The 25,765-nt window shown below is 40.7% G+C and overlaps 2 protein-coding genes across 4 annotated transcripts; both read left to right on the top strand.

The window, feature by feature from the left end:
* Nucleotides 1–277: 277 nt before the first annotated feature.
* On the top strand, nt 278–7,141 carry DUSP19 (dual specificity phosphatase 19). The gene is made up of 4 exons (XM_059820128.1): nt 278–500; nt 745–791; nt 1,805–1,957; nt 6,011–7,141. The coding sequence occupies exons 1-4, from the start codon at nt 284–286 to the stop codon at nt 6,230–6,232; spliced, it is 639 nt and encodes a 212-aa protein (XP_059676111.1). The 5' UTR covers nt 278–283; the 3' UTR covers nt 6,233–7,141.
* Nucleotides 7,142–7,974: 833 nt separating this feature from the next.
* Nucleotides 7,975–17,632, top strand: NUP35 (nucleoporin 35). Of its 3 annotated transcripts, none has more exons than XM_059820125.1 (9): nt 7,975–8,041; nt 8,924–9,094; nt 11,088–11,215; nt 12,914–12,974; nt 13,589–13,730; nt 14,124–14,193; nt 14,284–14,412; nt 16,465–16,632; nt 16,989–17,632. In XM_059820125.1, the coding sequence occupies exons 1-9, from the start codon at nt 8,008–8,010 to the stop codon at nt 17,064–17,066; spliced, it is 981 nt and encodes a 326-aa protein (XP_059676108.1). In that variant the 5' UTR covers nt 7,975–8,007; the 3' UTR covers nt 17,067–17,632. The 3 variants fall into 3 exon arrangements, with proteins under 3 accessions (XP_059676108.1, XP_059676109.1, XP_059676110.1); XM_059820126.1 differs by having other exon boundaries at nt 8,924–9,106; nt 11,085–11,215; XM_059820127.1 differs by lacking the exon at nt 7,975–8,041 and adding an exon at nt 8,683–8,698.
* Nucleotides 17,633–25,765: the final 8,133 nt, after the last annotated feature.

Genomic DNA, 25,765 nt, shown 5'->3' with positions numbered 1-25,765 from the left:
AACGGCCGGGCCGCGCCCACCTGCCCGGGCCGCAGCAACCCTCCGCCGCCGCCTCAGCCCTCCTCAGAGCGCAGGGCAACCTTCACCGCCCGCCTCCGCGCCTGCGCGCCGAGGCACCGCCCCCGAGGGGCCGGCAGCCAATGGGGGCCGCCCGCGCTCAGCCAATGGCGGGTCGCCGGGGGCATTGGCCGGAGGAAGGCTGGCGGGGCCGGGCGGGGCCGGTCGGCGGGCGCGCGCGCGCGCGCGCGCTGTCAGTCGCGGGGCGAGCGGCGGTGCGCGGGCCATGCACTCCCTCGCCCAGGAGATCCGCAGCTTCTCCAGGGCCAACCTGCGGAAGCAGCGCACTCGCGTGACGACGCTGACCGGCCGGAGGATCATCGAGACGTGGCGCGGCGCCTGCCTGCAGGTGGAGGAGGAGGCGCCCGGCGGCGGCGGCGGCTACGTGCAGGACCTCAGCGCCGACCTGCAGGTCGGCGTCGTGAAGCCCTGGTTGCTGCTGGGTGAGTGGGGCCGGGGGGCGGCGGGAGGCGGCGGCTGCGCGCCTCGTCTTGTCCCGCCTGGCCGGGGAGGGGGCTCGGGGGGCGCCGGGCGCGTCGCTGCTGCCCGCAGGGCCGCGGGTCATCCCGCAAAGCGAGGGCGTGCTGGGGGTGGCGGGCCCGGCAGGCTCCCGAGCGGCAGGGCCGAGGGCGCGGCGCTGCCCGCCGGGAAGGGTTCAGCGTGGCAACCGGCTCGCCTTCTCTTCAGGGTCGCAGGACGCTGCCCACGACCTGGAGACGATGAAAAAGTACAAGGTAACGTCGCGCGGGAAGAAAAGCGCATCTCGCGTGGTGCTTGCTAGGGGAGCTCTTTTTTCAGTCAAAAAGCCTGAAATATTCTGAGGTAACTTTAAGAAAAATGAGATACCTGCACTTTTAAAGGGCTGCTCCATTTGCAGATGGACGGATGCCTGCGAGCCTCACAAGAAGCTGAAATTCTTTTGCTGCCAGACTGGTTGTTCGGAGCCGTTTTCTGGCAGGGACTCCTGCGGTGCCGTGCGCCGTTGCAGGCCCGAAGCAGCATCGGGCCCCCTTGCCCTGTGGGCACCGACCACACACGGAGAGCAAAGCAGCAGCTCTAAGTCCGTCCCGAACTTCGGTCTCTTTACTCTTCTCTGTTACAGTAGTGGGGTGATAGGGCCTTCGGACAGTGGTGCTTCTGCAGGAGAGGCAGTGCACCAGTCTGGTCTCTGGTGCCGTCTAAGCGTCACTTCACTGTCAGTGAAAATAACCCGCAACCTGGCCGTAGCCTGAACAGAGCAACGGTGGCAGGAGGCCAGAGGTGGTCTCGCCTGCCAAGTCCAGGTGTAGTTTGCTCTGAAATCCTTCTGCTCCAGTAAATGGTACTGGTAACTCAGTAGGAGGAACATGAAGCCGATGGGTTAGGGCAGACCTGAAATTTGGGGGATTGTTGGGTGGTCTGTGCTCTCTTTCCTATGGTTTTCCCTTTTATTTTCCATCTGTGCGCTGACAACTCCCTTTTCTCTTGAAAAGCCTTACTTTAGTCTGTGCTTGGCTTTCATTTCCTCTCAAAGAAAGAAGAAAACTGAAATTTATCACAGTATGTTTTAACACGCAGTAACATTTTGCTTGGAGAAAAGCACACCATACATACATACATATATATGTAAAACTGAACAATGCAGTTGTGTAAGTTACAGTCTGTGCACACCTAAAGAATAATTCACCTTTACTACTGCTCATTTTGTTTGCTCTCTTCAGAAAATGCCTTTTTTTCCTTTTTTTTTTTTTTTTTTTTTTTTACTTAGGTTACTCATGTTCTAAACGTGGCATATGGAGTCCAAAATGCCTTCCTCAATGACTTTATATACAAGACCATTTCTATTCTGGACCTCCCAGAAACTGATATTATCTCCTATTTCCCAGAATGTTTTGAGTTTATTGAGAAAGCCAAGATGCAGGTACGGTATATCGATAATGAATGCTTCTAGTTATCCTTTTTAGATAATTTATTACCCTATGTTTTAGTTAAATGCTTCTTGAATACAGTTGGACCAGTGGCTGCCTTTAGAAAAGAAATTCCGTCGTAAGTCGGAGTCACTACATCGGACAGAGGGAAACTTTTTTACTGTCTATAATTTGTCCATCTGGGATGTTGTTTTGGATTAGAAGCAAGCCTAAGAGGGCTTTTACAGACCTGTGTGGTTTGTCAGCAGCCATCTACCATCCTGGTGCTTTTCCTTGATCATCCATTGAAGATGCAGCACATTGAGCTATGAATCCACATACAGTTATGTACCAAGACTGTCAAAGAATGGGTTAGTAGTCTTGGAGTCAACCACTGATTTTAACTGCTAACAAAATCCTGAAAAAGACATGACATAGGAAATAGGGGGAAGGGACTTCTTCTGGGGTTGCTTGGCAGTCCTGTCTGTAACCAAGACCATCCCTGACTACTATTTATTAAATTCAGGCTTACTGTTTAATTTATGACGTTGCTTTGGTATCAACACTATGACTTGACAACCAAATCCTCTTGCACATTATTCCACCATATCTACCATATTCATTATTTACGTAGATTGGGATAAAAGAAGATAATCTTGCCCTGGCTTTCTTTGTGTCACACAATGTTCTTTCCTTCTCTCATTTATCATTTACGAGCTATGTGATACGCATTGTCATTTAATGACCTTTTCAAGGTTTTTAGTTACGGTTTCCACTTAACTTCTAAATGAGACTCGCCGTTCATAACTGCATGGCGTTGCTTTCTGCCCCTGGTGTTTATGTTCCAGTTACTGTTGTGTAAGCTAAGGAGTTTTCCTGAAAACTTTTACAGCAACATTAATAGTTTTTTTAATGGGGGAGTTGGGTAAAAGAGCGGGTAATTGATGGGATAGATGTTCTCCAGGATCAGTTCATGAAGTGTGTGATAGTAGTATGCAGAGACAGATCTCTGGATGGTTTGAATCACCTTACTTGCTTTGTCAAAATAGTGTTAAAAGAGCTTATGATAAATTGTATGATGAAGTGCTCTTCTGTTTTAAGTAATCACAAAGAGATACTACTGTTCCATCTCCTAACATGGTGGAGGGAGAGATGCTCACTGGTGAGGGAGCACGATATATGAGAAATTATTACTAGAGCATGGTTAACTTAATGAAGGAGTATGAGAGCACTTGAATTTGAGAACGCAAGTGAAGCCTGCACTGTTCACTAAGTCACTGCCAGCTGGTACTTGTAACAAGACTGACTCTTCTACAACTAATCGCTCAAGTCTGTAGACACCGTGGTACAAATTCTGATACTGATCAGAGCTCACCTTTTCTTCTAGGCTCCAAATTGGCAGGCAGATTCTCCATGACATGTTAGGTGACCCATGTCAGATCACAGTGCTATGAATGAGAGATTTTTTTTTCTTTTTTTAATCTTTCTGTTTGATATCTAATTGTAAAACCTCTAAAATCTTGTCTTTCCAGAGAGGAAATCTTAGCTCATTCATGAGCATCTCTCCTTATTGCTCCCTCTGTCCCTCCTAAAGAAAAAGCCCTGGCACCACATCAGCCCATGGATCTTCACCAGAAGTTTTATACTTCTTTGTCATTTCTTTCCCCAGTGAGGCTTTTTGCCCACTGTGTATAACCACTGTAGAATCATTCTCCTGGTGGAGGGTGATTTTCCTTCCCTCTGTATGCCAATTTTTAAAAAACAACTTGGTCTTGAATCTTAAGAGGTTCTTGCAAGACCATGGACCATTTCTAGGTAGGCGAAGATTACGCTATCAGGATCAGAGTAAGGAGTTCTTGGTAAATAGAGATTAATTTCATATCTGCAATCTGTTTCTCACTTTTATTCTGTATTCATATCTAATACAAAATTAGTTGAGAAGTACATGCCAAATTCATTTTTATACAAAAGAAACAATGGGGTTTAGCAAGGAAAGATAAATGTTCTCAGTATTAAATTTGGTTTAATGTTATTGCCCATGTTTATTCTCGTTCAGTAATTTTCATGTTTGTTCCATGGATATCACTATATAATTTCTGGCAATGTACAACAGAACAGTCATTAAAAAAAAAACCACCAAAACCCCAAATAACTTAAACGGAATGTGTAAGAGGAAAATAAAGCATGAACTCTACAAAGAAAAAAAAAAAAGGATCATTTTCAACACTTATTTTTTGTCCTCAGTGCCACTGCTAGATATTGATCTTGATTGTGGTACATTATATCTGAAATAGCTCCTATTAAATCAGTCAAAACTACTCCTGATCTACAGTGGACAAGCTTCAGCAATTGCTTCATGAGCAGTAGCATAAATATAATTTTTAATGTCGTAATTTTAATGTCATTATTATAAAGGAGATAGTGGATTTACAGGTCATTACTGGTGCTTCCTCAGGTAGTTGAAATATACGTAGAAGTCTGCTTTGCGCTCTGCTGTAGTCCCTGTGATCAGGAAGCATGCCCCTGTGAATGCGAGAGAGGGAATGAAGATGACCATTTCCAGCAGGCAATGGAAGGGGGATGCGATTTCCGTTGCGAGAAAGGGTGGTATTGTGATTCATTGTGCTGGGATGCAGGAGCTCAGATTCAGTTCCTGGCTCTGCCGTAATCTTGTTGTGTTGACTTGAGCAAGTCATTCTTCTAGTCTCAGCTTGGCATTTCTTCAACAAGGATAATAACACTCGATTTCATACTTCTTTGTCTTATTCTTTAAACTGGAAGATTTTTGGAGCAGGAACCATTTTCGGCTCTGTGTGTTTATTAATATATCAGATAATTGCAAATCCCAGGTCTGTAACATAAGCCATCAAGTTCCTGGAAAGGAACGCTGGTGGTTATAAGGTCTTTTTTTCCTCTGGGTAAAATGCCCATTGAATAATTTGTGCCTGTTAAGGGCAGACAGAGCAGGCTGTTTAGATCTAGAATATATTTGTTTAGCCTCAAGTATCTGAGCACATTGTGTCGTGTTTCTGTACCTTTATTAAGAATATGAAGATACTAGGGGTTTGGGTGGGGTTTTTTTTGTGAAAGTAGCATTTGGCAGACAGTTTGGAGTGAGCCTTTTCCAGGTCATAGTCTGATGTACAAACATGACAACATCACGAAGCCTGCGCCTTGCAAACATCACCTAAGCCACGCTAGATTGTCTAGTTGTCTTTGTGTTAACTCACGCCCATTATTTCTTAACGAAACTTGCAGTGTTTTTTAGGGAGTCATTCAGGTGTTTCAAAGATGGCGTGGGAAATATTTAAGTAGGATAAAACCAGTGATTTTATAGATAGTTCAGGATAAGCCTGAAGTTAAACCCAGGAGAAACATTTGAGAATTTATGGGAGGTTCGGTAGTTTTGGATTTTGCACCTTGGCCCCCAGTTAAGGGACCTTAGTTGTACGAGCTGTACCAGCCGCTACAGTTGTACCAGCGGTGTGATGGGGAGGTAGAGATTTGTTGCAAATCACACGGTATCTTTTCTGATTTTTCTGTTCCTATGCATGATCCTGCTTACCCAGAATCTTCACTGAAGAGCTCCAGAGTAAGCGAGAAGCGTGCGACTGAAACTACGAGATGTTCTAAAATCTGCCTCTGTGCCTAGCTGTTTGCTGCCTTGCTATGTTTTTAACCTGGTAACAAGATACAGTCCAGTTCCTTTCCATACTGCAAATGAAATCTATTTTAAAGTTGGCCCCCAATTAGATCAAATATCTTACTATCCCGGATGTCTGTGATTTTGGTCTTTACATGAGGGGGCTGCTGCAAAGTCTTGGGGAAAGGGACAGCGGAATGCGTTTTAGTTCTAAGGTATCAATTAGGTTTGAAGTATTTGATAAAGTGTCTTTGGTTAGAAAAATACTTAATTTTGGGCTTATATATCTGTGTTTGGAGTTACTTATATGTGTAAACATATGCTCTGAGCTCAGCAAGGAGCTTTTAGTAAGTCTTGACTTTCTAATACTTGTTGCTCTCTACTTAATGAATACCCCAACTGAGATTTCATTTGTTTCTTGAAGGACGGCGTGGTACTGGTCCACTGTAATGCAGGAGTCTCCCGTGCAGCGGCAGTAGTCATCGGTTTTCTAATGAATTCAGAAAGACTGAGTTTTGCTAGAGCCTTTTCTTTGGTGAAAAATGCAAGGCCTGTGGCTTGTCCAAATCCTGGCTTCATGGAGCAGCTTCACAAGTACCAAGAACAGAACATAAAGGCAAATGGAAGCATAAATGATCACGACTGACCAAAAGGGAGAAGTGAAACAATCTGTTTTGACTCTACAGTAACAGATGTTGGATGTACTTTTAACCTGTCATTTTGCAGCCCCCTTTCACATGTGCATTTTAAAGGCTATATATTTTTTTTCTTACCTCCCTTTGAACCCCCCCTTTTTATTATGTAGTCTAAAGGCCAAATGGTATTCCACTGACTTCAGAAATGATTTTGCCCAAGAACAAGCTCTTCCTAGAGCGTTAATAAAAAGATACAAGTTCAATTTTCCTTGAAATATTAGAAAAAAACCAGAATGATGGTTTTTTTTTATTGAACCATCAGAAAATGCAGGCAATAGAGAAAGGAAATAAAATAAGTGAGGGAAGTTGCACTGTTTAATACTAAACCAAATCTATACATTCTAGTTGGTCGTAAAATCTAGATAATAAAATGTTCATATAATAAAGTACCTTGATACTGGATTTTAAATTTATATTGAAACTAAAGAGGATTTTATTGAATTTTGTGGGCTAGCCAGCCATTAAATATTTTTGGAAATAAAAACAGATGGTCTTTTGAGGATGCTTAAAATGCATAGGATGCTTTAATGCTTCACGTCTTTCTACTGTTTCTCATCAGGTAATGATTTGAAGTGCACTAACATGATGTTTTTAAAGTGCTGGAACCAGGCTATCAGGTGGGGGTTTTTCTGTAGATCATTTTGGTGGAGATCTGCAAAATGTTTATAACAACCTATCTCTGACTTGCTGCTATTGCCTTTTCTTTGCATTCGGTCCCCAGCTGCTGTCCCCTCACTCCATCGCACAGCATGCATAAAGACCAGACATCGTAGAATAGGTAACTTGGACCCTCCTGACAGATCTCGGGCTGGAATTACTGTCTTAAGATGGCATGTTTAAAAAAAAAAAGAAAGGCTTTTACAGATTTTAATAGTATTTTTTGTGGCCTTCATGCCAGTTCTAAATGGTTTGATATATTAATATACAATAAAATAAAAAGAACACTGTGTTTGGATAATTTTTGTGCTGAAGTGATTTGAAAGGTTTGGTTTCAAGAACTGGTACCGTGTTCCTTGTGCCGCTGGTTTGAACTGGAGCATGTCATTGCATATGAGCTGCACTGTGTCTTCTTCTCAGTGTTAATTGCTCATGCTAATACAAGGTTCAGGTTACCCCCCCTGCATCTGAGGTCAGCGTTTCCCCGTCTCCATGGGGGAACTGGTCACGGCATTTCCCTTTCAGATGTGGATGGCCGCGTGCGCTGTCAACCTTGGAAATGACCCACAGCCTTTCCCCTGTTGAGTAGCTTCCCCACTTCACCTCAGCCGCAAGTTTCGTTCTTAGCCCATGGACTAATCCGGGACAAGCATTTGTAGGGGTGACGGCGGTTCGCGACACCTGACCCCTCAGACAGAGAGCCCGGGGGGCCGTGAGGCGCGGGCCCGGCCGCAGCTCACCGGCAGCGGCGCCGAGACGCGCGGAAAGCCGGCGAAACCCCGGCCCTCCCCCGAAGAGCTCGCTCTGCCGCCCCGGCGGCCCAACCGCAGCTGAGGCGGGGCGCTCTGGGGGAGAGACCCGCCCGCCGGGCCCTTCCCCGCCGGGCGGTAACGCCTCCCGCCCCGCGGCCTGGGGGCGGGCCCCGCCGTGGCGCCGCACCCCCTCCCGGCCGGGGCCTCTCGCCCGGCGGCGGAAGGGCGGGTCGGAAGTGACAGCGGGAGGAAGTTCCGTCCCGTTTGAAAGCGCCCGGCGGAGCTCCCGGCGGCCTTTTCCCGCCGCCTGGGCCGCTATGGCCGCCTTCGCTATGGAACCGCCGCCCGCAGGTGAGCCGGGCCGCGGGGCCGCCCCGCCTCCCCGGCCTCGTGCCCCCTTCGGCGTTGTCGGGCGCCGCCTCGCCGGGCGCGTGCGGGGCCGTTGGGCGCGTGCGGGGCCGTTGGGCGGTGCGAGGCGCCTCAGAGGTCGCTGCCGCCTGGCCGAGGCCGCCCGTCTCTCCCTGCCGGCGTCGCCTGCGCTCCTCTGGCCTGGTGAGGGGATCGGGGCCGGGGCTGGTTCCCTGCTGCAGGCGAAGGAACGCGTTGGGAGAGTCCGGGCGCCGCCGGGCTGAAGTAGGTGATGGGAGACCGCGCCGGGACGAGCGCCTTCCGCCGGGGGACGGCGAAAGGAGGCGTGGGGTGACACCAAGCAGCCGCCGCGCCGGTGCTCCGCCATCGACGATCCGTAGCTGAGGCACCCTGAAACCCAAGGACAGCTGAGGGGTGTGGCGAGCCCGGCTGTGGCGGCAGGGCCGCGGGGAAGCCGCGGTGTGCCTGGCGTGAGCCCGCCGTGCTCGGCCCGAGCACGGTGGCCGGGCTGGGGCGCGGAGCCGGCCGGCGGGGGAGGAGAATCCAGCCTTGGCGTGGCTGCTTTCACATAAGAAACACCTTTAAAACAACTCAAACCCCTAAATTACCCCCAAACCCAGAAATCCAGCCGTAACCAAAGTAATATATTTTAAGAACAAAGTTTCAGCATGGCAGTTGTTGTAGTTGCAAAAATGCAAGATGGTGATAAAACTTGCTTACTTGGAAAATAAATTAGTAGAACCGTCTTAATTATTTACCATATCTTGTTTTACGTTTCTTTAATAGAACCACTATTTAAGCAATAGGAAAGGCTAGATCACTTGGCTTCTTCCATGGTTTTATATTTTGTTTTCACTAACATAGGAGCTGAGCCAATGACTCTGGGCTCCCCGACATCTCCCAAACCAGGAGCTAATGCTCAGTTTCTTCCTGGATTCTTGATGGGCGATTTACCTGCGCCAGTGACTCCGCAGCCACGAGCTTTAAGCGGCCCTTCGGTTGGTGTAATGGAAATGAGGTCTCCGCTACTTGCAGGTCGGAATTTCTTAAATGCTGAAAAATGGTTCTGAAAGTAAAAATTTGGTTTTCTTCTGTTGCTCTACATGACTGTTGTAGGCTTGAATTCTTGTAGTTTTATAACTCGCTATAAATGAACTCAACTCATTGAATAAATGGTGAACTCAAGTGTGTTCGGTGGGGTTTGGATAAATTCTTCAAAGTAGGCTTGAGTTTAATACATGTTTTATATGTAGCAGTTTTGGTACCAGGAAAGGTTGCTTTTACAGGCAAGGTATTAGGAACCTCTCCTAATATAAAATCAATTTTTACAGCTCTTTACAAGTCAATTGCACTTACAGCCATCTATGTTTTCTCTTTGTTTAAAACAGAGATGTCTGCTGGCAAACTAAATGCAGCTTGTGCAAGCTGCTGGTTTCTTTGCAATGAATTCTAAAAAGTCACTTACAGATTGTCAGACTTTTAAAAATTGGATGGAGAAAAACTAAAAAATACTTCTTAATTAGTATCTAGTGGTTGTGTTTACAGTCTTGATGTCTGCTGTAATTGGGCTGGAGTAGTGACTTTTCCTAGTTGTAGATGCTGATCTCTTTTCAACCGCCTAACTGATCCAAGTAGAAAAAGTCCTTACCTTAGCCCTTTCTAAGATGGTGGTATTAAGTCTGTTTTCTTCTCTGAGAAGTACGAGGGAGTAGTTAACAGCTTCATTGATTGATTTCATGTCATGGGTAATCTTGGCTTTTGTATTCAATCGGTTGATGTGACGTAAATATCTGATGGTGTTAGTGTGCTAGTCATTTTGAAGGAGAAATTGAGGATTGAAGTACTTCAAGGTAATTTTAGATACTATTTTCTTTCAATTTCAAGCAGAATTGGACTTAGTGATCCTTATGGGTCCATTCCAACTTGAGATATTCTATGATTGTTTGTCTATTGGTCTCCTGCTTCTTGTTCTTGTCCATCCCTCCTGTCCCCCCCACATACAAGCCTCTTAAGAAAATATTTATGAAACTGAAAATAGTCATGTGAATTTCACCTAATTGTTTTTAAAAGGGTTTATTACAGCCTCAGAGTGTCAATTCTAGAAAAGGGGGAACCAGTAAGATACTAACATAAGCCTCCCAAAATGAGTGGTTACATATATCACTTAAGCAGAAAACTTTGATGGGAAAGTGCTTTATATAATACACTGTAACAGTTCTTGGCTGTGTTAAACAGTTCAGAGAGGAGTCATGAAGCTCAGAATTGAGGATTGAAAAGTACCTTGGAAAAGCTTAATTTCCAAATGTTTTGCAAGTGAAAACTGTTAAGTCAAACTACTTTTTTTTTTCTGGGGTAAACCCACACAAAGTGTTCAGAGATATGTCAAGATCTTTCAGTCAGTTTAATTGTCTGTTATACTGGAAGTCGCAAAATTTACAAAATGGGAGAGCAGCCGGCTTAACTTCATCCTGTCTAAATGCAAGCTAGTCCCTGCTCTAAAGAGCTTACATCTTTATTTAACATGAAATTGCATGGGAAGGGAAGGAATTTGGACAGTGGGAGTGTGACAGCATGTGCAATGTCTGTGTGCATTTTGGTATGGTTCTTTAGCAAGTAGAATGTCTCAGGTCTTAAAAACCTTGCTTTTGCATATCTGCTACAGGGAAGTTAGTCTCTGAAACAATTAAAATGTAGTAATAACCTGCCTTAAAATAGCAAGAATTAGCTAGGCTCAGAGCTTCATAAAAAGAACAAGTGCATGCAAGTAGTGAATATACTGGGTTAATAAGGGGTCTAAAAGTTTTAGACGGTACTTGTGTAAGGAGGCAGTTTCTGACACATGTGTGATATTCTTACGTAGAACATTCAAACCTGAACAGTTTTGTAGGGCAGATGGTTTTGCAAGCCGCCAGTGAAACAATCAACAGTCTTTCATGGCTGAATTGACTGTAGAAGTTTTGAGAACAGGTAGCAGTGGAGTAAAATTACAAGTTTGCTCATGTTCTTCACTTGTTCCTTTTAATTGCAGGAGGATCGCCCCCACAACCAGTAGTCCCTACGCATAAAGATAAAAGTGGTGCTCCACCAGTTAGAAGCATCTATGATGAATTATCTAGTCCTGGACTTGGATCAACGCCTCTAACCTCAAGAAGACCAGTAAGTGGCTTAGGTACTGGCCTAGTCTTAGCGGAAGATGTGAGGTAGCTTACTGCTTTGGTGAATTCTTTAACTCAATTATATAAACTGGTGTAGTAAAATGACCGGTGAGTCTTCAGATCATGCTGTTGCTTAGTCTGGGTGTTTGATGTGCCTGTTTCTGTGTAGTCTAAATGAGAGCTGCAGTTGTGGAGCTATCTCCTATTGTTGCTGATTTTCGGTACTCTAGAGAATGAAGAATGCAAATCATGCCTCTGCTATGCTTTGTACATGACAAATGCAGACTTGCTGCAGCTTTTCACCTTCTTGTAAATATATTGGGCTGCTGATTGCCAGAAGGGTCCAAACATGCGTTATCTTTTCTTTTAGTGGGCAATAGAGGCACTGACTGAAATAGAAGGAATTTTGTGCTGAGTAAAATATCTAATCAAAATTTGGACAGGGAGGTGGGGTTAATTTTGAAAGAGTAACAGTAAAATTTCTAGAAGGTCATTCTAATAATAAGCTCCGCTACTTACCTCAACTGAGCAGTCAAGTGTTAGTAGGTTCTTTTTCAGTGAACATGATTCTTTTGATGCAAGGAGAAGGCCTTTCACTGGATGAGCAGTCTTTTTATTGAGTGTTGCCTTCTGAAAAGTTTATTCTTAAAGTTCAAATTCTCTGTGAAGGACAGAATCCAGTATAGTCTTAAAGGACTGGATATTTAAAAACAAAAAAAAAGAGCAGCTCTCAGAGCACATGTTGCTAGGTCTACAGGTGCTCCACTTTGTTCTGTCTCGTATCTAAGAAATGCCATGATTCAGGCTAAAAATACACTAAAATTGTTTTGGATATGGAAATCCTTCTATGTTAAAAAAAATAAATAACTGCTAGCAGCTAAAACTTGAAGTATACTTTCCTTCAGTGCAGTTGCAGTAAGTATTTGAGAAAGAAAGTAAGTCTAGTGATGAGGAATACAAGTGGGGGTTATGGTCCCGTGATTTCTAAGCCTTTTAGACAGTGAAAATCAGATGCTGGTAACTTTTCATATTGGCATCCTTTCCATCAGGATGCGCACAAATGCGTGAATTACTATCCTACAGCAGCAGTGGCATGCCTATTTTGAAAAACTTAAACTATAAGGTTTCTGAGTATTGATACCTAAAGCTACTTGACTTCACATAGCATATGTGATTGGTGTTAGGTAACGGATTTTTCAGTTCCTGTTACCTAAAGCTCACCCTAAGCCTAAAAAAGCTTTCTTCTTGTATACCAGTAAGTCTGTCTTGTTTATGATAAAAATATTGTAGACAGTCCCTGAATCCTGTTGCTCGTGGTGCTTCCCTTCTGTAGTTTGCTCTACACTCCCATGCTATTTTTGATCCTGCATTTAAGCCTCTGATCAGGAAAATTAACTGCATTCTCCTCTAAGTCTTAGTAATCAGTTGGAAATTCTAGAATGTAATAGTTGAGGCCTACTGGATGTCTAGGCTATCTGCTGGGCTGTGTGCTAGAATGTAACAACATTGTCAAATAACTTTTCATTAACAACTTGTAATAACTTTGTATTAAATATATTCTTACTCTTAAAAGTTAGGAGTAACTTAGGGCAAACAGTTAATATTCCTGCCTGATGTGTAAGTTGCCTGAAAGTGATCTCTTCTGATCTGGGAAGTGTACCTGTAAGAATGATTTGTTACTTTCTGTATTTTAATGCAGGCCAGCTTTTCTCTAACACAGAGCCCATTGGTTGGAACTATGCCATCAACACCTGGAACAGGTAGATGTCCTGTCAAAATATGTAATCTACTTTCTTACTGCTTTCCTTAATACACAGAAATCATCGCTGTTCAAGCTACATCAATCCCTTGCTAATTTGCAAAGGAGTTGCATTTTTAATTACTGGCTTTTAAAAAAGGTATGTGGATGTGAATAGGAAATACTTTTCCACTCTGACTGAATTTCAATCAACTTTACTTATTCCTTAATTGGAATTTGTTGCTGAACTGAGCACAGGGGGTGTTGTACTTGGGTGAAGCAGCTGAGATTGATAGGTCGCCTTCCACCTTCATAAGGTTTCCTATCTTGTGTATGAACCCGTGGCTTCTTGCTAAGCTTAATTCTGCTGCCTTGTTCTTATTTGGCTTCTGTATTAAGCTGCTGGTGTTCAGAGGTCAAGGAGAAAGCTAGGTTGCTCGTCATAAAACTTACTAGCATGCTTGCAGATGTGAAGTTTGGATTGACTTAGTGTTTGTGTCTGCAAATAAATCTCCATCAGACTCGTCCATATACAAGTGAAATGCTTGATACTGAATTTATTCTTTTACTATAGGCTCTTAACCTTATCTGTCTTGCAAAAGTAATTTGTTAAATAATGCCATCTCAATTTAACAGCTTCAAGTATGTTCAGTCCTGCAAGTATTGGGCAGCCTAGGAAGACTACTCTATCTCCTGCTCAGCTAGATCCTTTTTATACTCAGGGTGATTCCCTGACTTCAGAAGATCAACTTGATGACACATGGGTAACTGTATTTGGGTAAGTTGATTTCCAAAATATGAGAAAAACCATGGGTGAAGTCTTTGCAGCGTGTGGAAAGGAGTACTTGGACGTTGCTGTTGTCTGGCATTCCTAGGTTCTGCAGGAAATACAACTGTGGTTAAAACCAGCAAATGCATATATTTTAGTGAGGCACCGCATCTTAAGCTACATGCTAATTTTTTCAAGTTAAAAAGGCAGCATTCTACCGTTGTGGTGTGTGGTGAAGTAAAAATGCCTCAAGATAATCTTCCTCAAGTCACCGCTTCTAAAATGGCATTAACATGCTTGTCTTTTTTGGATTTCTAAAAAACCTTCAGAGGGCTGTATTTTAGCACTGGAATTCTTAAACTACTCGTCATAATTTTTTGAGTATTTTTTTGTGTCTTTCAGATTTCCTCAAGCATCAGCTTCATATATTCTTCTACAGTTTGCTCAGTATGGAAACATATTAAAGCATGTGGTATGTCTTAGTTTGAGACTGATTTCTGAAAGCATTCTGGCTCATTCTTTAAAAGGCTAAATTTCACAATTTTCACTTAATCTCCTACAGATGTCCAACACAGGAAACTGGATGCATATTCGATATCAGTCTAAGCTTCAAGCCCGGAAAGCCTTAAGCAAAGACGGAAGAATTTTTGGTGAATCTATCATGATTGGTGTCAAGCCATGTATAGATAAAGTAAGTTAACAGCTGCTTTTATTTAAATGTAAGGCACTCTGCTTTTGGGCTTCCTCTTTATTTTCCCTGACCTCTTTGATTTTTTTTTTTCTTTGTGGGTTGCAAAACATGGGTAGTTCAGTTATACAGGTATAGTCTATTATACCTTACATGAGTTTTTGTTAAGTATTTGACAAAATTTCCTGCTGATAAGGATCATTATGGAAAATCTCTGTGCTCCTTGGAAGTTACAATGCACAGAATTATATTGCTGTACAAGGTATGAAGTGAAACCATAACATAAGAGACAATTGAGATAAGAGTTTCCCAGACTGGAGTTTGTGTCATTTAGGGGCTGCAATAGATATATGATGGCAGATTAAGACTGTTACTGCTCCTAATTGTCCCTCTTTTTTTATGTGACTATTCATCTGATTCTGGCTTTTCAGTTTATCTCTGTACATCAGACTGAAAACTGTTAGGAAGAGAGTCCTGATTCTATTCTCCCACCTGTCCCCACATGTCCCTTTCTTTTACGTAGTGGTTGGGGTAGGCATGGCTGTATCTCAGTCTAATTTGATCATGAGCTACTAGTTTCTAGGCGTTGACAACGCCCTGACCATTAATTCTTTCAGCACTTTGCGTTGGGTACTGTACATTAGCTTAAGCAAATGACAGTCATTCTTTTATAGTTCACAGATTATTTTTTGGTCTCCTCTAAGGATAAGTGATGCTAAAGAGTAATGTAAGATTTCAAATGTGAACAATTCTGAGAAGGCAGTCTAGAAATTTAGCTTGCAATTTCTTCAATTTTTATTGGTTCAAAACATTTCTTATACTGATTAAAATTCAGAAACAAATGTACTTCAGTGCCCCTTTCTTCTGGGCTTCTGATGGTAGGGCTTCCAGTCTCTTCTTACCCTGTTTACTATTTTGGTGTCCAGTTTGTATCAATGACTGAATTGCCTATAAGCTGAAACTCTGGAAGTAATGATCAAAGACATTTAATTGTCAGGCATCTGATTTTTGTTGGTTTTGAATGATCATTATGTCTTTTGTGGATAGTATCCATTTTCAAATATCAATAAATAAACCCATAGTCATTAACCTGTATTTTTGGAGGCAAGAGAAGTTTCTGGAGACTCATCCATTGAGGGTTTGGCATTAGCATGTAAAACTCTTCCTTGCAACTGAGAACTAGATAGGATGGATTTGACATCAGTGCTTAGGCTTCTGATATAAAGTAGCAGTTAGTTCCATGGATTCCCCTCATGGTAAGCAGAGAGTCAGCTGCCACCCACACTGGACACCAATCCTATCTTCTTTTTCGGATAGCTGTCTCCTGCCAGATGTGCTTCTGAATTTCTGCTGTCTTTAGGCTGGTTGAATGCTGTGCTCCACTGAGTCTAAATGCAGCAAATTGGGTCTCCCCAGGCTGGTTGTCCTTTCCCATCTTGTTTTCTCTGGGTTCTTGTGGAACTCCTGGTTCCCATCAAGTCACTTGCTGCCTCTTCCATTCTACATGCATTCCTTTCTAAATATAAGCTTACAAAATGGAGCTTTCTGACTCCTTTTCTAGCATTTGCCCAGGGGACTGAGTGAAACTCCTTGGCAAGTTGAGTCTGAGCAAAACTGCAAGCTGGTAAAGGCTTGGAGACTGTCCTGTATGGATCAGGTTAAGAACTTTAGAAGTATTTGGGAAGAGTATGTTACGCTACTTAGTTCAGCTGGGCCTGAAAAAGTTACTACTTGAAATTTGTTGCAAGTCTTAAAATTTATTTTCTCTATACTGTTGCAAACTTGACTGGCACTTAGTACATTCAGAGAGCAGGTTACAAGCTTCCACTACTTTGCAATGGCATAATCCACCATATAAATGATGGCAGTGAGGAAAATGCTTGGTGGTGGTGTGTACTTTTGTGCTCTGTACTGACAGGCAATTTACCTGTGGTCTTTTCTTACTTTGAGGTGTGAACATATTTTATCAAACAATTCTAGGCAATAGATAATTCTAGATAAAGATTGAAATACTGCTTTTTAGTCTTTGTTTACATTATATTAACTCTTTTTAAGAGTGTGATGGAAAACTTTGAAAGAAGCTTGACATCCTCAGTCTCTTCAGTTTTTACTCCACCTACAAAATCCGTCAGCACACCAGTACAATCTGCAAATAATACTCCAAGGATTTCTACAATGAGACCTCTTGCAACGGCATATAAAGCTTCCACTAGTGACTATCAGGTATTTTAAGGGAAACAGAAGTGTATGTTTCTTTGTGCTAGCTCCCTTTAGTTATATGAGGCTGTACACACATTAACTTAAATGTGACCTTAGCCTTTATCTTCTCCTGTCTTTTCTTTAAAGATGTGGTTTAAGTACAAACTCAGTCTGTTCAGTCTTTAAAATAATAAAAAAAATAAAAATTAATGACTTGTCACTTTTCCAGAAGTTAAGGGCTTGTTTTGAAAATCTTTCAAACATATTTAGTCAAAATATGGTAGCACTTAAGAAAAAAAAACCTGGTTAGTATAAAAAGAATTAACTGTGTTGACTGATTCTTTTTATTTTCTCTCTTCCTCTTTCTCCCTGCCTTCTAGGTGGTTTCTGACAGACAGACTCCTAGGAAAGATGAAAGTATTGTATCTAAAGCAATGGAATATGTGTTCGGCTGGTAATATGCAAGAGGAAGAAACACGTTAAGTTGGTCAGGGTTTGGAATATGCTACTGGCACCCGTGGTTAGTTCTATAACCACTGGTGGCAGTATTTTAACTTACATCTCACCTGTTATGCCTTCAGTTAATTCAGCAGACATGTAGCTTGCACTTTAAATGGTGGCAATGTACACACGGTTTTAAAAACTGAGTAAGTGTAAATATAAATGCTTTTTTCCCATTTGTGCTCTGATTGCATGATTGTAGAAAAAAATGTCAGCACTGACTTTTTCCTCTGTAATTACTTTCTGTGAATTACTTCCCAGTAAGTTTGAAATGTTTAAAATGGCAGCTTTATTTACTGATGCCTTTAATTTTATTGCTTTCTTTCTGGGAAGATGACGGGCTACTTGCAGGAAGAACACTATGCACAGCTGGCTCCCAGGGACAGGGACTGTTCTTAGTATGTGGGATTAGAATTTTTTTTTATTAGGATTCACTGTTTTATAATTATCTCTGGCATTGTGTTCTAAATGTCATGGCAACCTTTTAACTGTTTGTTTTATTAATAAAGCTAAATAAACTTAAGTTTTTCTTCGGTTGTTTTTTAAACAAGTATGAGTTCTGTTAGGAAAAACTATTGCAGTACTCTTTAAGTATGATGCTGCCTAATGTTTATTAAAGTGTTATCAGCAGAGCAGATGCTGCTGATTTTTACCAACCAGAATTAAAACTAGCGAATGTTTAAATGTTGTCTCCATGGGTGTTTTATAGCAGCGTGAACTTAACAGGTAAAAAACTGCAGCGTTCTGAGCTATAAAATGTTGAGTTGAAATCGCTGAATAGAAAAATGCAATGTGTCTGTGACCAGAGGTGCTTTCGTTTCAAGACTCTTCTAAGAAATTTTCTCTAAGGTATTGGCTGAATGATGATTTTTTTTTTTTCAAATTGAACTCCCCCCCCCGCCCCGCCCCGAAGTTTTCTTTTGCAGGTGAGCCTCTCAAGTAATCACGTCTGTCATGTAAACTCATTAGTCTTTGAGATAAAGGTCTCTTTCGTCTGGGAAGAGAGCAATTTTTTCTCCAATACTTGGGAAACTACATGCAACTATTACTTTTGATTTTGTGGCTGTGTTAGTGTGGGTCAACATCAACATTTTAGTTTGGGCCAATAGTGAGTTGGTCAGGTGAATATCCAGTCATACCCATTTCCATGCTTTGCTTCACACTGCTGTGTAGTCTCCAAGTTCTTCAGCTGCACTTCTCTGCAATTAGATTGCAAGATTAGTCCAGGAGCATGCCTAATGTCCCTCAGATGCTAATGGACATCCAGTTTACAGGATTAAGCTAGAGATAGTCCTGAGTAAAATCCCCAAAGCACTTAGTGAAAAGTCAGGTGTTTACCTCAGGGCACTTTGTGCTTCATTGTATGCTTTAGAATTAACCTATGTGCAGGCAGATTCAGAGACTTTTTGAGATGCATTTTACTGTACTTGTTGACTCATGCTTTTGGAATATTGGATGCTACTCATCCATTTGCTTATGATCAAAAGGAGCTGCTCAAACCTAATTAATACGTGAACGTGTTTTCTCAGACTACATCTGGCTTTTATTGGTGAAAACTGTTTGTCATGCAGATGACTTCAGAAAGAAAATGGGTAGTTCGGCTAAATTATTGTTTTGCTAGTTGCTTTGCAAAATACACTTCTGGTGTGCTTCAGCCTTGTAATGATGTGTATAGGATTTAGTTTAGTGAAGTGATGAAGAATAAGATTGAACTCGGATCAAATAATCTGAAGCTAAATACGTAAGGAAGGAGTTGGAGCCAAAGTCAGTAGTTTGGGTGACCTATTTTACCAATAAGTACCAGATTTACAAGTGCTAAGTTGTGGGGTTTTTCCTATTTGGTTACCTTAGTCTCATAGCTTTAGAAATGATTTTACTAATAGGTCATTGCAGCTTCCTCTAAAGTAAAAGCACTTGGGAGTAGTGGATGTTGTTTACTTTGCTCTGGAAGTAGTAAATAGGAGGAGAAGAAAGTTCAGAAGATATAAATCCGTGCACTTCTGGACAGTATCATTAGGAAATTATCTTCGTATGGCTTCTGCTGGTAAGACTTAATATGTTGTCTTAATGTCAAGCACTAATTAAACCCTGGTATCAATGATTTGGGCTTGTGAAGTATGAGAACATTACAGTCACACACTGCACAAATGACAGCGCAGCTTTGTTGCAATGTGTCCCTGATATTATTGTTACAAATTATGAGTGTACAGGGGCCATGTGTGAACGGGCAGAGGATACTGGGAAGCACATGTGTGAAGAATCTCTGAAACACTTGGAAGGTCTTCAAGTAAACCTTTTCAAGGCTAGCTACTGTTGTTAGGTAGCATTGCGTTTAAAAATCCAACTCTTCCTGTTGGTTAACTATGTACCTGCCGCTTTGCAATAAAGAAGGATTCTCTTCTAGTTGTAGCTAGATGAGATTTACGTTAAAACCAAGTTACGACTTCAGCTAGTGATATGTAACATACTCATGAAACTCGGTTCTGGTTTCAGTTGTATGGGGTTTCTTGTAAGACTGGAGACTACATGTTTCATAAGATTATGGCTGTAGTTTAAACCTCACGAATACTTATTTTCTGTTGTCTGCCTCCATCACAAGCATGTTACTCAGGGATCTAATCCACTTCTTCTCTTAGTATATAGATCTGCACAGTTTTAAATTCTAGAAAGATTTGTTGTATTGTTTCAATGGTAATTTCACTACAATTTTAACAGATACTTTTTTGGTAAAGACTTGTATAACTTGAAGATAGTGTTTATTTTTGTCCTCCTTTTTCCCTCTCACCCCTCCTCAATTTAGCTTTCTATAACCTTCGAAGTGAGTGGTATTTACTTGGGTAATCCACGCACACTAACATAAAATGAAGATCAAGTACATCATGTCTGTGTATGATGTACTCATTAGAGTACATCATGTCTGCCTCTCATTTCAAGTTGTAGGCATCTACCTCCACCGTGTGGCAGTTCTTCATAACTTTAATGAGAGGTTTAACTGATATTGAATGGAATATGGTATCCTAATTATACTTTAGGAAGTGCATAAACAGTACTGAGAAAATAGCAGTGCTCCAATGTCTCTTAGTTGAATTGCTTTCGTAATAAAAGAAGAAAGGACAAAGATGAGTTTACTAAATATCTTAATTTGGGAGTAATTCAGACTTCTAAATATTGCTTCCATGAAATAGTTCTTAAGCTTTATTTAAAATCTTATCAGTATTCACTCATCTCCATTTTGAGATGGATAAATTGACCTAATGATATTTTTAGCAGAATATACCACAATATCCATTTTGTATGAACATAATTGCCTTTTTTCTGATAGTCTGAGTACCTGTGGTAAAATACAAGACTTGCATCAGTTTTATTTAATTTGACACAGATGAGTCTGCAAAAATGTATTGCTTAAATATGTTTAGAAATAGTAAGCTGTTCAGTTGTTAAGTGAGTGAAAACAAAATAAGCTGGCTTACAAACAACTTGGAATCAGGAGTTGGCTTACTGAGTTTCAGACTGCAGGTGGGAAGGCTCTGGAATAAACATTCTAGATTTCTAGGAAAAACATCAGTCCTCAGGCAACTTCATGGCTTTGTGGTAATGCCTTTTTTTAGTTGTTTGGGCAAGAGTAAAAGGTGTTCTTTTGATGTGGTGTGTCTCTCAGTAAGTATCAAAGTGCAAACAGTACTGACTGTCAAACTTCTGTTAGTGTTTATAAATCAGAGTTCAGCTGGTGAAGTTAATTATGCATTCATTTTTAAAGGTAATAACTTCGTAAAATGTTTTTGGTCTTCTATTAAGGAATCCTTTGAATCAAGTATGGGTTTTGTGTAATGTGTATAAACTGTGCTTCTATCAACAAAGCCGTATTTTCCACTTTTCTGCCAGTAAAACTCATGTTGAAATCAAGAGCATGTCTGAGAAGGTGTAAATTCTTATGTCCTATGTAATATCATCAAATATCTTAGTTCTTCAAGTTCTTCAGTTTTGTAAGTGAACTTTCAGCTTAAATAAAGAGTTTATTGCTGATGTAAGCAGATGCAGTTAAAGTGACCCCAAAATTCTGGTCTCTGTAGATGAAGTGCTGGTTTTTGTTCATTACGGTCCTTTTGTGGGACCTCTCTCTGATTAGAAACAGCATGAAAGTAAGGAATTGCTCTGAACGGTCATTGTTTTATTTTGCTCAATTGTTTATCACATCAGATTTTGGTATAGTTTACTGCAGAAATCAGTTTATGAACATACTTTCATTGTAGGGATGAATTGAATTTTCAGTAGGAAAAATAGAAAACTTCTCAGTATCTTTTTCCTTTCTATTGTGTATGTCAGCCACCTAATTAGCATCTTGTTTAACTGCCCTTGGAGCCCTGTGTTTTCTGTGAGAATCTGTCCCTTGTTGCAGAATTAAGTTCCAAAAAATGCGGTTTTATTTTTTCAAGGATCTTTCCAACCCCTTGGTGTTAAGAAGGTAACCTTGAATACATGAGCAAAGATAACCTGACAAATGGATGTCTGTGGAGATCTTGGGAACGTTAGTTCTGTAGTGTGGATTATTCAGTTAATTTTAGTAGACTATTTGTTTTGAAACCTAAAGGTAGTCCAAAATATCTGTTTCTAAATTGGTTATCAGATAAAGTGCTGTAGCTGAATATTTTAGTTGGAAGCCAGACTGGGGTGTTTTTTGCATGCTAGTAGGCTAAGCGGTGGTTGTTTTTTTGCCAAAACTCCTGTTGCCTCCAGGCAACTAAATGTATAGCTGGCTTGATGGAATCCTGGTTGCAACACTGGCTGTCCTGACATAAAGCACTATAAAATGAGTTTATTAAGCTGTTTAGATTTTTTAATATGTTAATAACATAATTATTAATTCAACTAGTGTCAGTTTCCAGTCTCCTGCTCAAAAATGCTCAGCAATCTGGACTGCAACAGAAGTCAGACCTTGCTGCCATAAAGTCGTAAGTGTGGTTATGGTTTGTTGGTACCGACAGTTTTGATGTTACGAAAAAAAATTGTAATGAAACTTCCTCTTTATTAAAAAAAGTCTTTTCTGTGGAGTAACAACCTTTTCTTGCACAACATGCTTTCTCAGCTGCCAAGTACTTTGACTTACTGGGCTTTCTCACTGAGTGCTCTTAGTTCTCCTTTTAAAGTTTGCAAATTTGATTAGTTTACTGTGTAGGATTGCACTGGTGGATAAGATCATGCTGCTGACTTCAGTGAAATTGAGCGAAGGCCTGCAATATTTTCCAAGCATGCAATATGATAGTGTGTAGTATCACATGTCAATAGATGAAATACAGTTAAAATTGTCCATCATGGGATACTATAATGGGCTATTGATTTTTAGGTGCCACAGTTTCTCTTTCTTTGTAATTGAATTATGCTTGTGAACATATGAGAGTGTTCATTTGCAGATTGAAGGTCATAAAGTAAAAACTGCACAGAGGTCAACCTTATATACAGGATAGAGAACAGTCTAATATTAATTACATTATTTTTTTCCAGATGACTGCATTAACAATGGAGCTTGCATATATATTGAATAGCATAGGGTTTGTTCTTTCTAATGATAAATTGAAAAAAAGACACTAATTGTTATTCCTATGCACTTATTTAGACTTGCCAGCTTTCCAGTTTCTAGCAAATGCAGTGGTTCTTTAGAATGAGAAGTATCAAACAGCTTTTGCTCCAGGTAAATTGTAGGAATGGGATAGGATGAATATACATTTTGACTTAAAGGTTTAAAGCATCTTTCTAAAAATTAATATAATGTCATTCACAGACACTTGCCTAATTAAGAGTTTAAAATGTACTTATAATTATTTTGTTACAGAGACAACTAGCCTAATAGATATACAACGATTAACTGCAACATTAGTATTTTAGTGGAGTATGTGATGGTAATGACTGTCTTTACAGCTTTGACCATTTAGTCCTTGCTGAGCATCTTACTAGTTGAGTCTTGAAATGTTTTTTCCAGCTCTATATAGAGTTGCCACTGGAAAAGGTCCTGAAAGATATCATAGAATATCTCGAGTTGGAAGGGAGTCATAAGGATCATCGAGTCTAACTCCTGGCACTACAACTGTGGCACTTGTACATATTATTACTAGTCACAGTACAGTGGTGGCAGCTGGTGTTCTGTGCCCCAGGAGATGAAAACAAGTTTATTTGCATGAATTAAAGCTGTAACAGCATATCAAAAAGTGATGCAGGAGCAGCTGCATAGCTGCTTTATTTCTAGAAGTCTTTTGTGGCATCTGACTCCAGATGTGTGTATAATGAACCTTGAGAAATGTTACGAGTGTATACCAGATATTCAGGGCATCATCAGTGGAATACAGGATGTGACAAAGAGCAGGTCAAGTATAATTATTCAAAACCAGATAACAAAATTATTAAGGCATGAAGAATATTCTGGACAAGTGGGAAACTTTTCCACTGTACAAATATTTATCATCAAACTACTGTAAAATTCAGCAAGTATTGGAAGGTTATGTTTGGATATCTTCTGCCATTTCAGAAGCGTTTGAAAAGTTTAAAACTGACTTAAATTTAGCTTTGACACACAACTAAACAATGGTGCGCTTATCCCTGAACCTTAATACCTTGCCTGAAAAAAACAAGGTTACATGAATTTGTCATTTGCTTTCAGACCTATCGCAGCATGAAGGGAGTAAGAAATATGGTTTAGTAGTGTTTTCTCAGTATTATTGCTCAGCCCTTTTTTTGTGCGATTAAAGTAGCATGATAAAAATTGCCACCTCTGTTTCTGAAAAAAACTACCACCTCTGCACTGTGTTAAGTGGGAAGCACATGAAATATGGTCAACATAGCAATGCTGTAAGCGCTTGTGGTGAAAGAAGTGCACAGTGTTTTCTCTACCTAGCGTGTTTTTGATTGGCATTCTGTGCCAGGTCTTTATTTGCTGGATGAAGGATTTCTTTTTAACAGCTAGAAGTAGTTTTGTGGGTATCATTCTCTGACCATCTGGAACTGCTGACATTTGAGTCCCTGTAGGATGGACTGGGAACAACTACACACGTAGTTTGTATGAACTCTTTGGGCTGGAAAAAATTTCTGTGTAGGGATTTGATTCCACAGTCTCTGTGTTAGGTTCTGTTAGATTTTTCTGTCTCCTCTCTCAGAAATAATGCATTGTGAATTGGGAGAGGTTGGTTCCAATGAAAGATGTGCCAGCTTTGTTATAGAACTGAAAGAAATGAGATAATGCTAGCTGTTGTTCAGACATAAACCCACTATTTCTCTCCTAAAGAGAAAGAGATACACTGACTCTCTACAAGCTTCCTTGCAGCAGTATTGCTGCACCAGTATTTTAGCCTACTGAAATTTGAGCTGCTGGTGTGAGTAACATCTGGCAGTCACTATGTTAGCTTCAGGTCAAATATTGTTACTGAACAGGAATCATACTCCCTGTAAGAGTATAGGTTTTCCCTCTAATTCTATATATATAAATGCTATATTGTGGTAAACTTGTACAATAATTTGCAGATGTAATTTAAAAGAAATTTTTTTCATAATGCATGCCAGGCAGAAAAAAACCTGAAGATGTGCTGTGATGGCAGAAAGGAGTTCTTGAAGAGAGATTATTAAAAACCTGAGGAACACTACAACAAAAGTTAGTCAATAGGAGTAGAAAACTTTTATTCTTAAGAAAACAACACCCAAACCCCAAAACTTATTTATTGCAAGTAGTGTATACAGACTTCAAATTTTGGGTAGGACTCATCATTGACCAGATCATTTACTGTTAACTGCATTTGAAATTCCAGTCACAGAGTATATTGAAATTGTTCTCTGAAGCCACTAAGAGCAAAAAAATCATTTTACTTCAACTGTAAATCTAATTATACTTTTCTGAAGTCTTACAACATTATATTTCATATTCTGTGTTTTTAATCATAATTGTTTTCTCAAACTTTTGTGTCCTAAAATCTGAGAATCTTAAAATTGAAATCCCCAGCTATGTAATGACAGGACTTAAATGGTTGGTGAGTTTGATGGTGTATGAATGAATTGCGGGTATAGTTTATTATTTTGATAACATCATACAAGCAAATGTACTGATGACATCAAAGAAAATTCAGTCGAAGCAGGGTAAACTTTTGTGCAGCTCACAAGCTAAGTCAAGTTTTCAGCACTACCTCTTAAGCTGTCTTAACGTTCACATGAAATGTTTTTTGGGGGTTTTGTTGTTTCGGGGTTTTTGTTTTTGCAACAGCAGCCCGGCACTGTTAGAGCTAATGGTGTAGACTTTCTTTGTGTTCAGTAATACAAGGAGAATATAAAACTAGCCATTGTAAAAGGAAAAGAAATTAATATGGCTTACTGCAGCAAATTGAAGCAGCAACCTGATCTGATATTAGGTCAGAGTGCTTGCCTAGGCAGGATCTAGAGTTTCATATACATTGGGATTAAATATGAACATCTTTTCCTACAGGTAGTTGCAAAATAGAAGAGGATCTGTTATTAACCTGCATGCTATTATTGTGAATGGTTGATCACGATTCCCTCTTGATTACAATTTTCTATCCTATCCATTATTTTTATCCAACAGTTTTCTTCCCAATTCATTGCATGCTCAAGTTCAAAAGAAATAATTTTGCTTTCTGGGGAATACAAATAAATGTTCTACAGTGGA

This window comes from Gavia stellata, chromosome 8 (assembly GCF_030936135.1).
Source record: "Gavia stellata isolate bGavSte3 chromosome 8, bGavSte3.hap2, whole genome shotgun sequence".
Taxonomy (NCBI): Eukaryota; Metazoa; Chordata; class Aves; order Gaviiformes; family Gaviidae; genus Gavia; species Gavia stellata.
This window is presented reverse-complemented; position numbering and strand designations above follow the sequence as displayed.

Bases quoted from the DNA above. Each gene is read 5' to 3' on its own strand.
- DUSP19 (XM_059820128.1), top strand. From the start codon at position 284: ATGCACTCCCTCGCCCAGGAGATCCGCAGCTTCTCCAGGGCCAACCTG. The intron at 792-1,804 runs GTAACGTCGCGC...TTTTTTACTTAG, and splicing joins AGACGATGAAAAAGTACAAG to GTTACTCATGTTCTAAACGT. The intron at 1,958-6,010 runs GTACGGTATATC...TGTTTCTTGAAG, and splicing joins TTGAGAAAGCCAAGATGCAG to GACGGCGTGGTACTGGTCCA.
- NUP35 (XM_059820126.1), top strand. From the start codon at position 8,008: ATGGCCGCCTTCGCTATGGAACCGCCGCCCGCAG. The intron at 8,042-8,923 runs GTGAGCCGGGCC...TCACTAACATAG, and splicing joins TATGGAACCGCCGCCCGCAG to GAGCTGAGCCAATGACTCTG. The intron at 13,731-14,123 runs GTAAGTTGATTT...TGTGTCTTTCAG, and splicing joins ACATGGGTAACTGTATTTGG to ATTTCCTCAAGCATCAGCTT.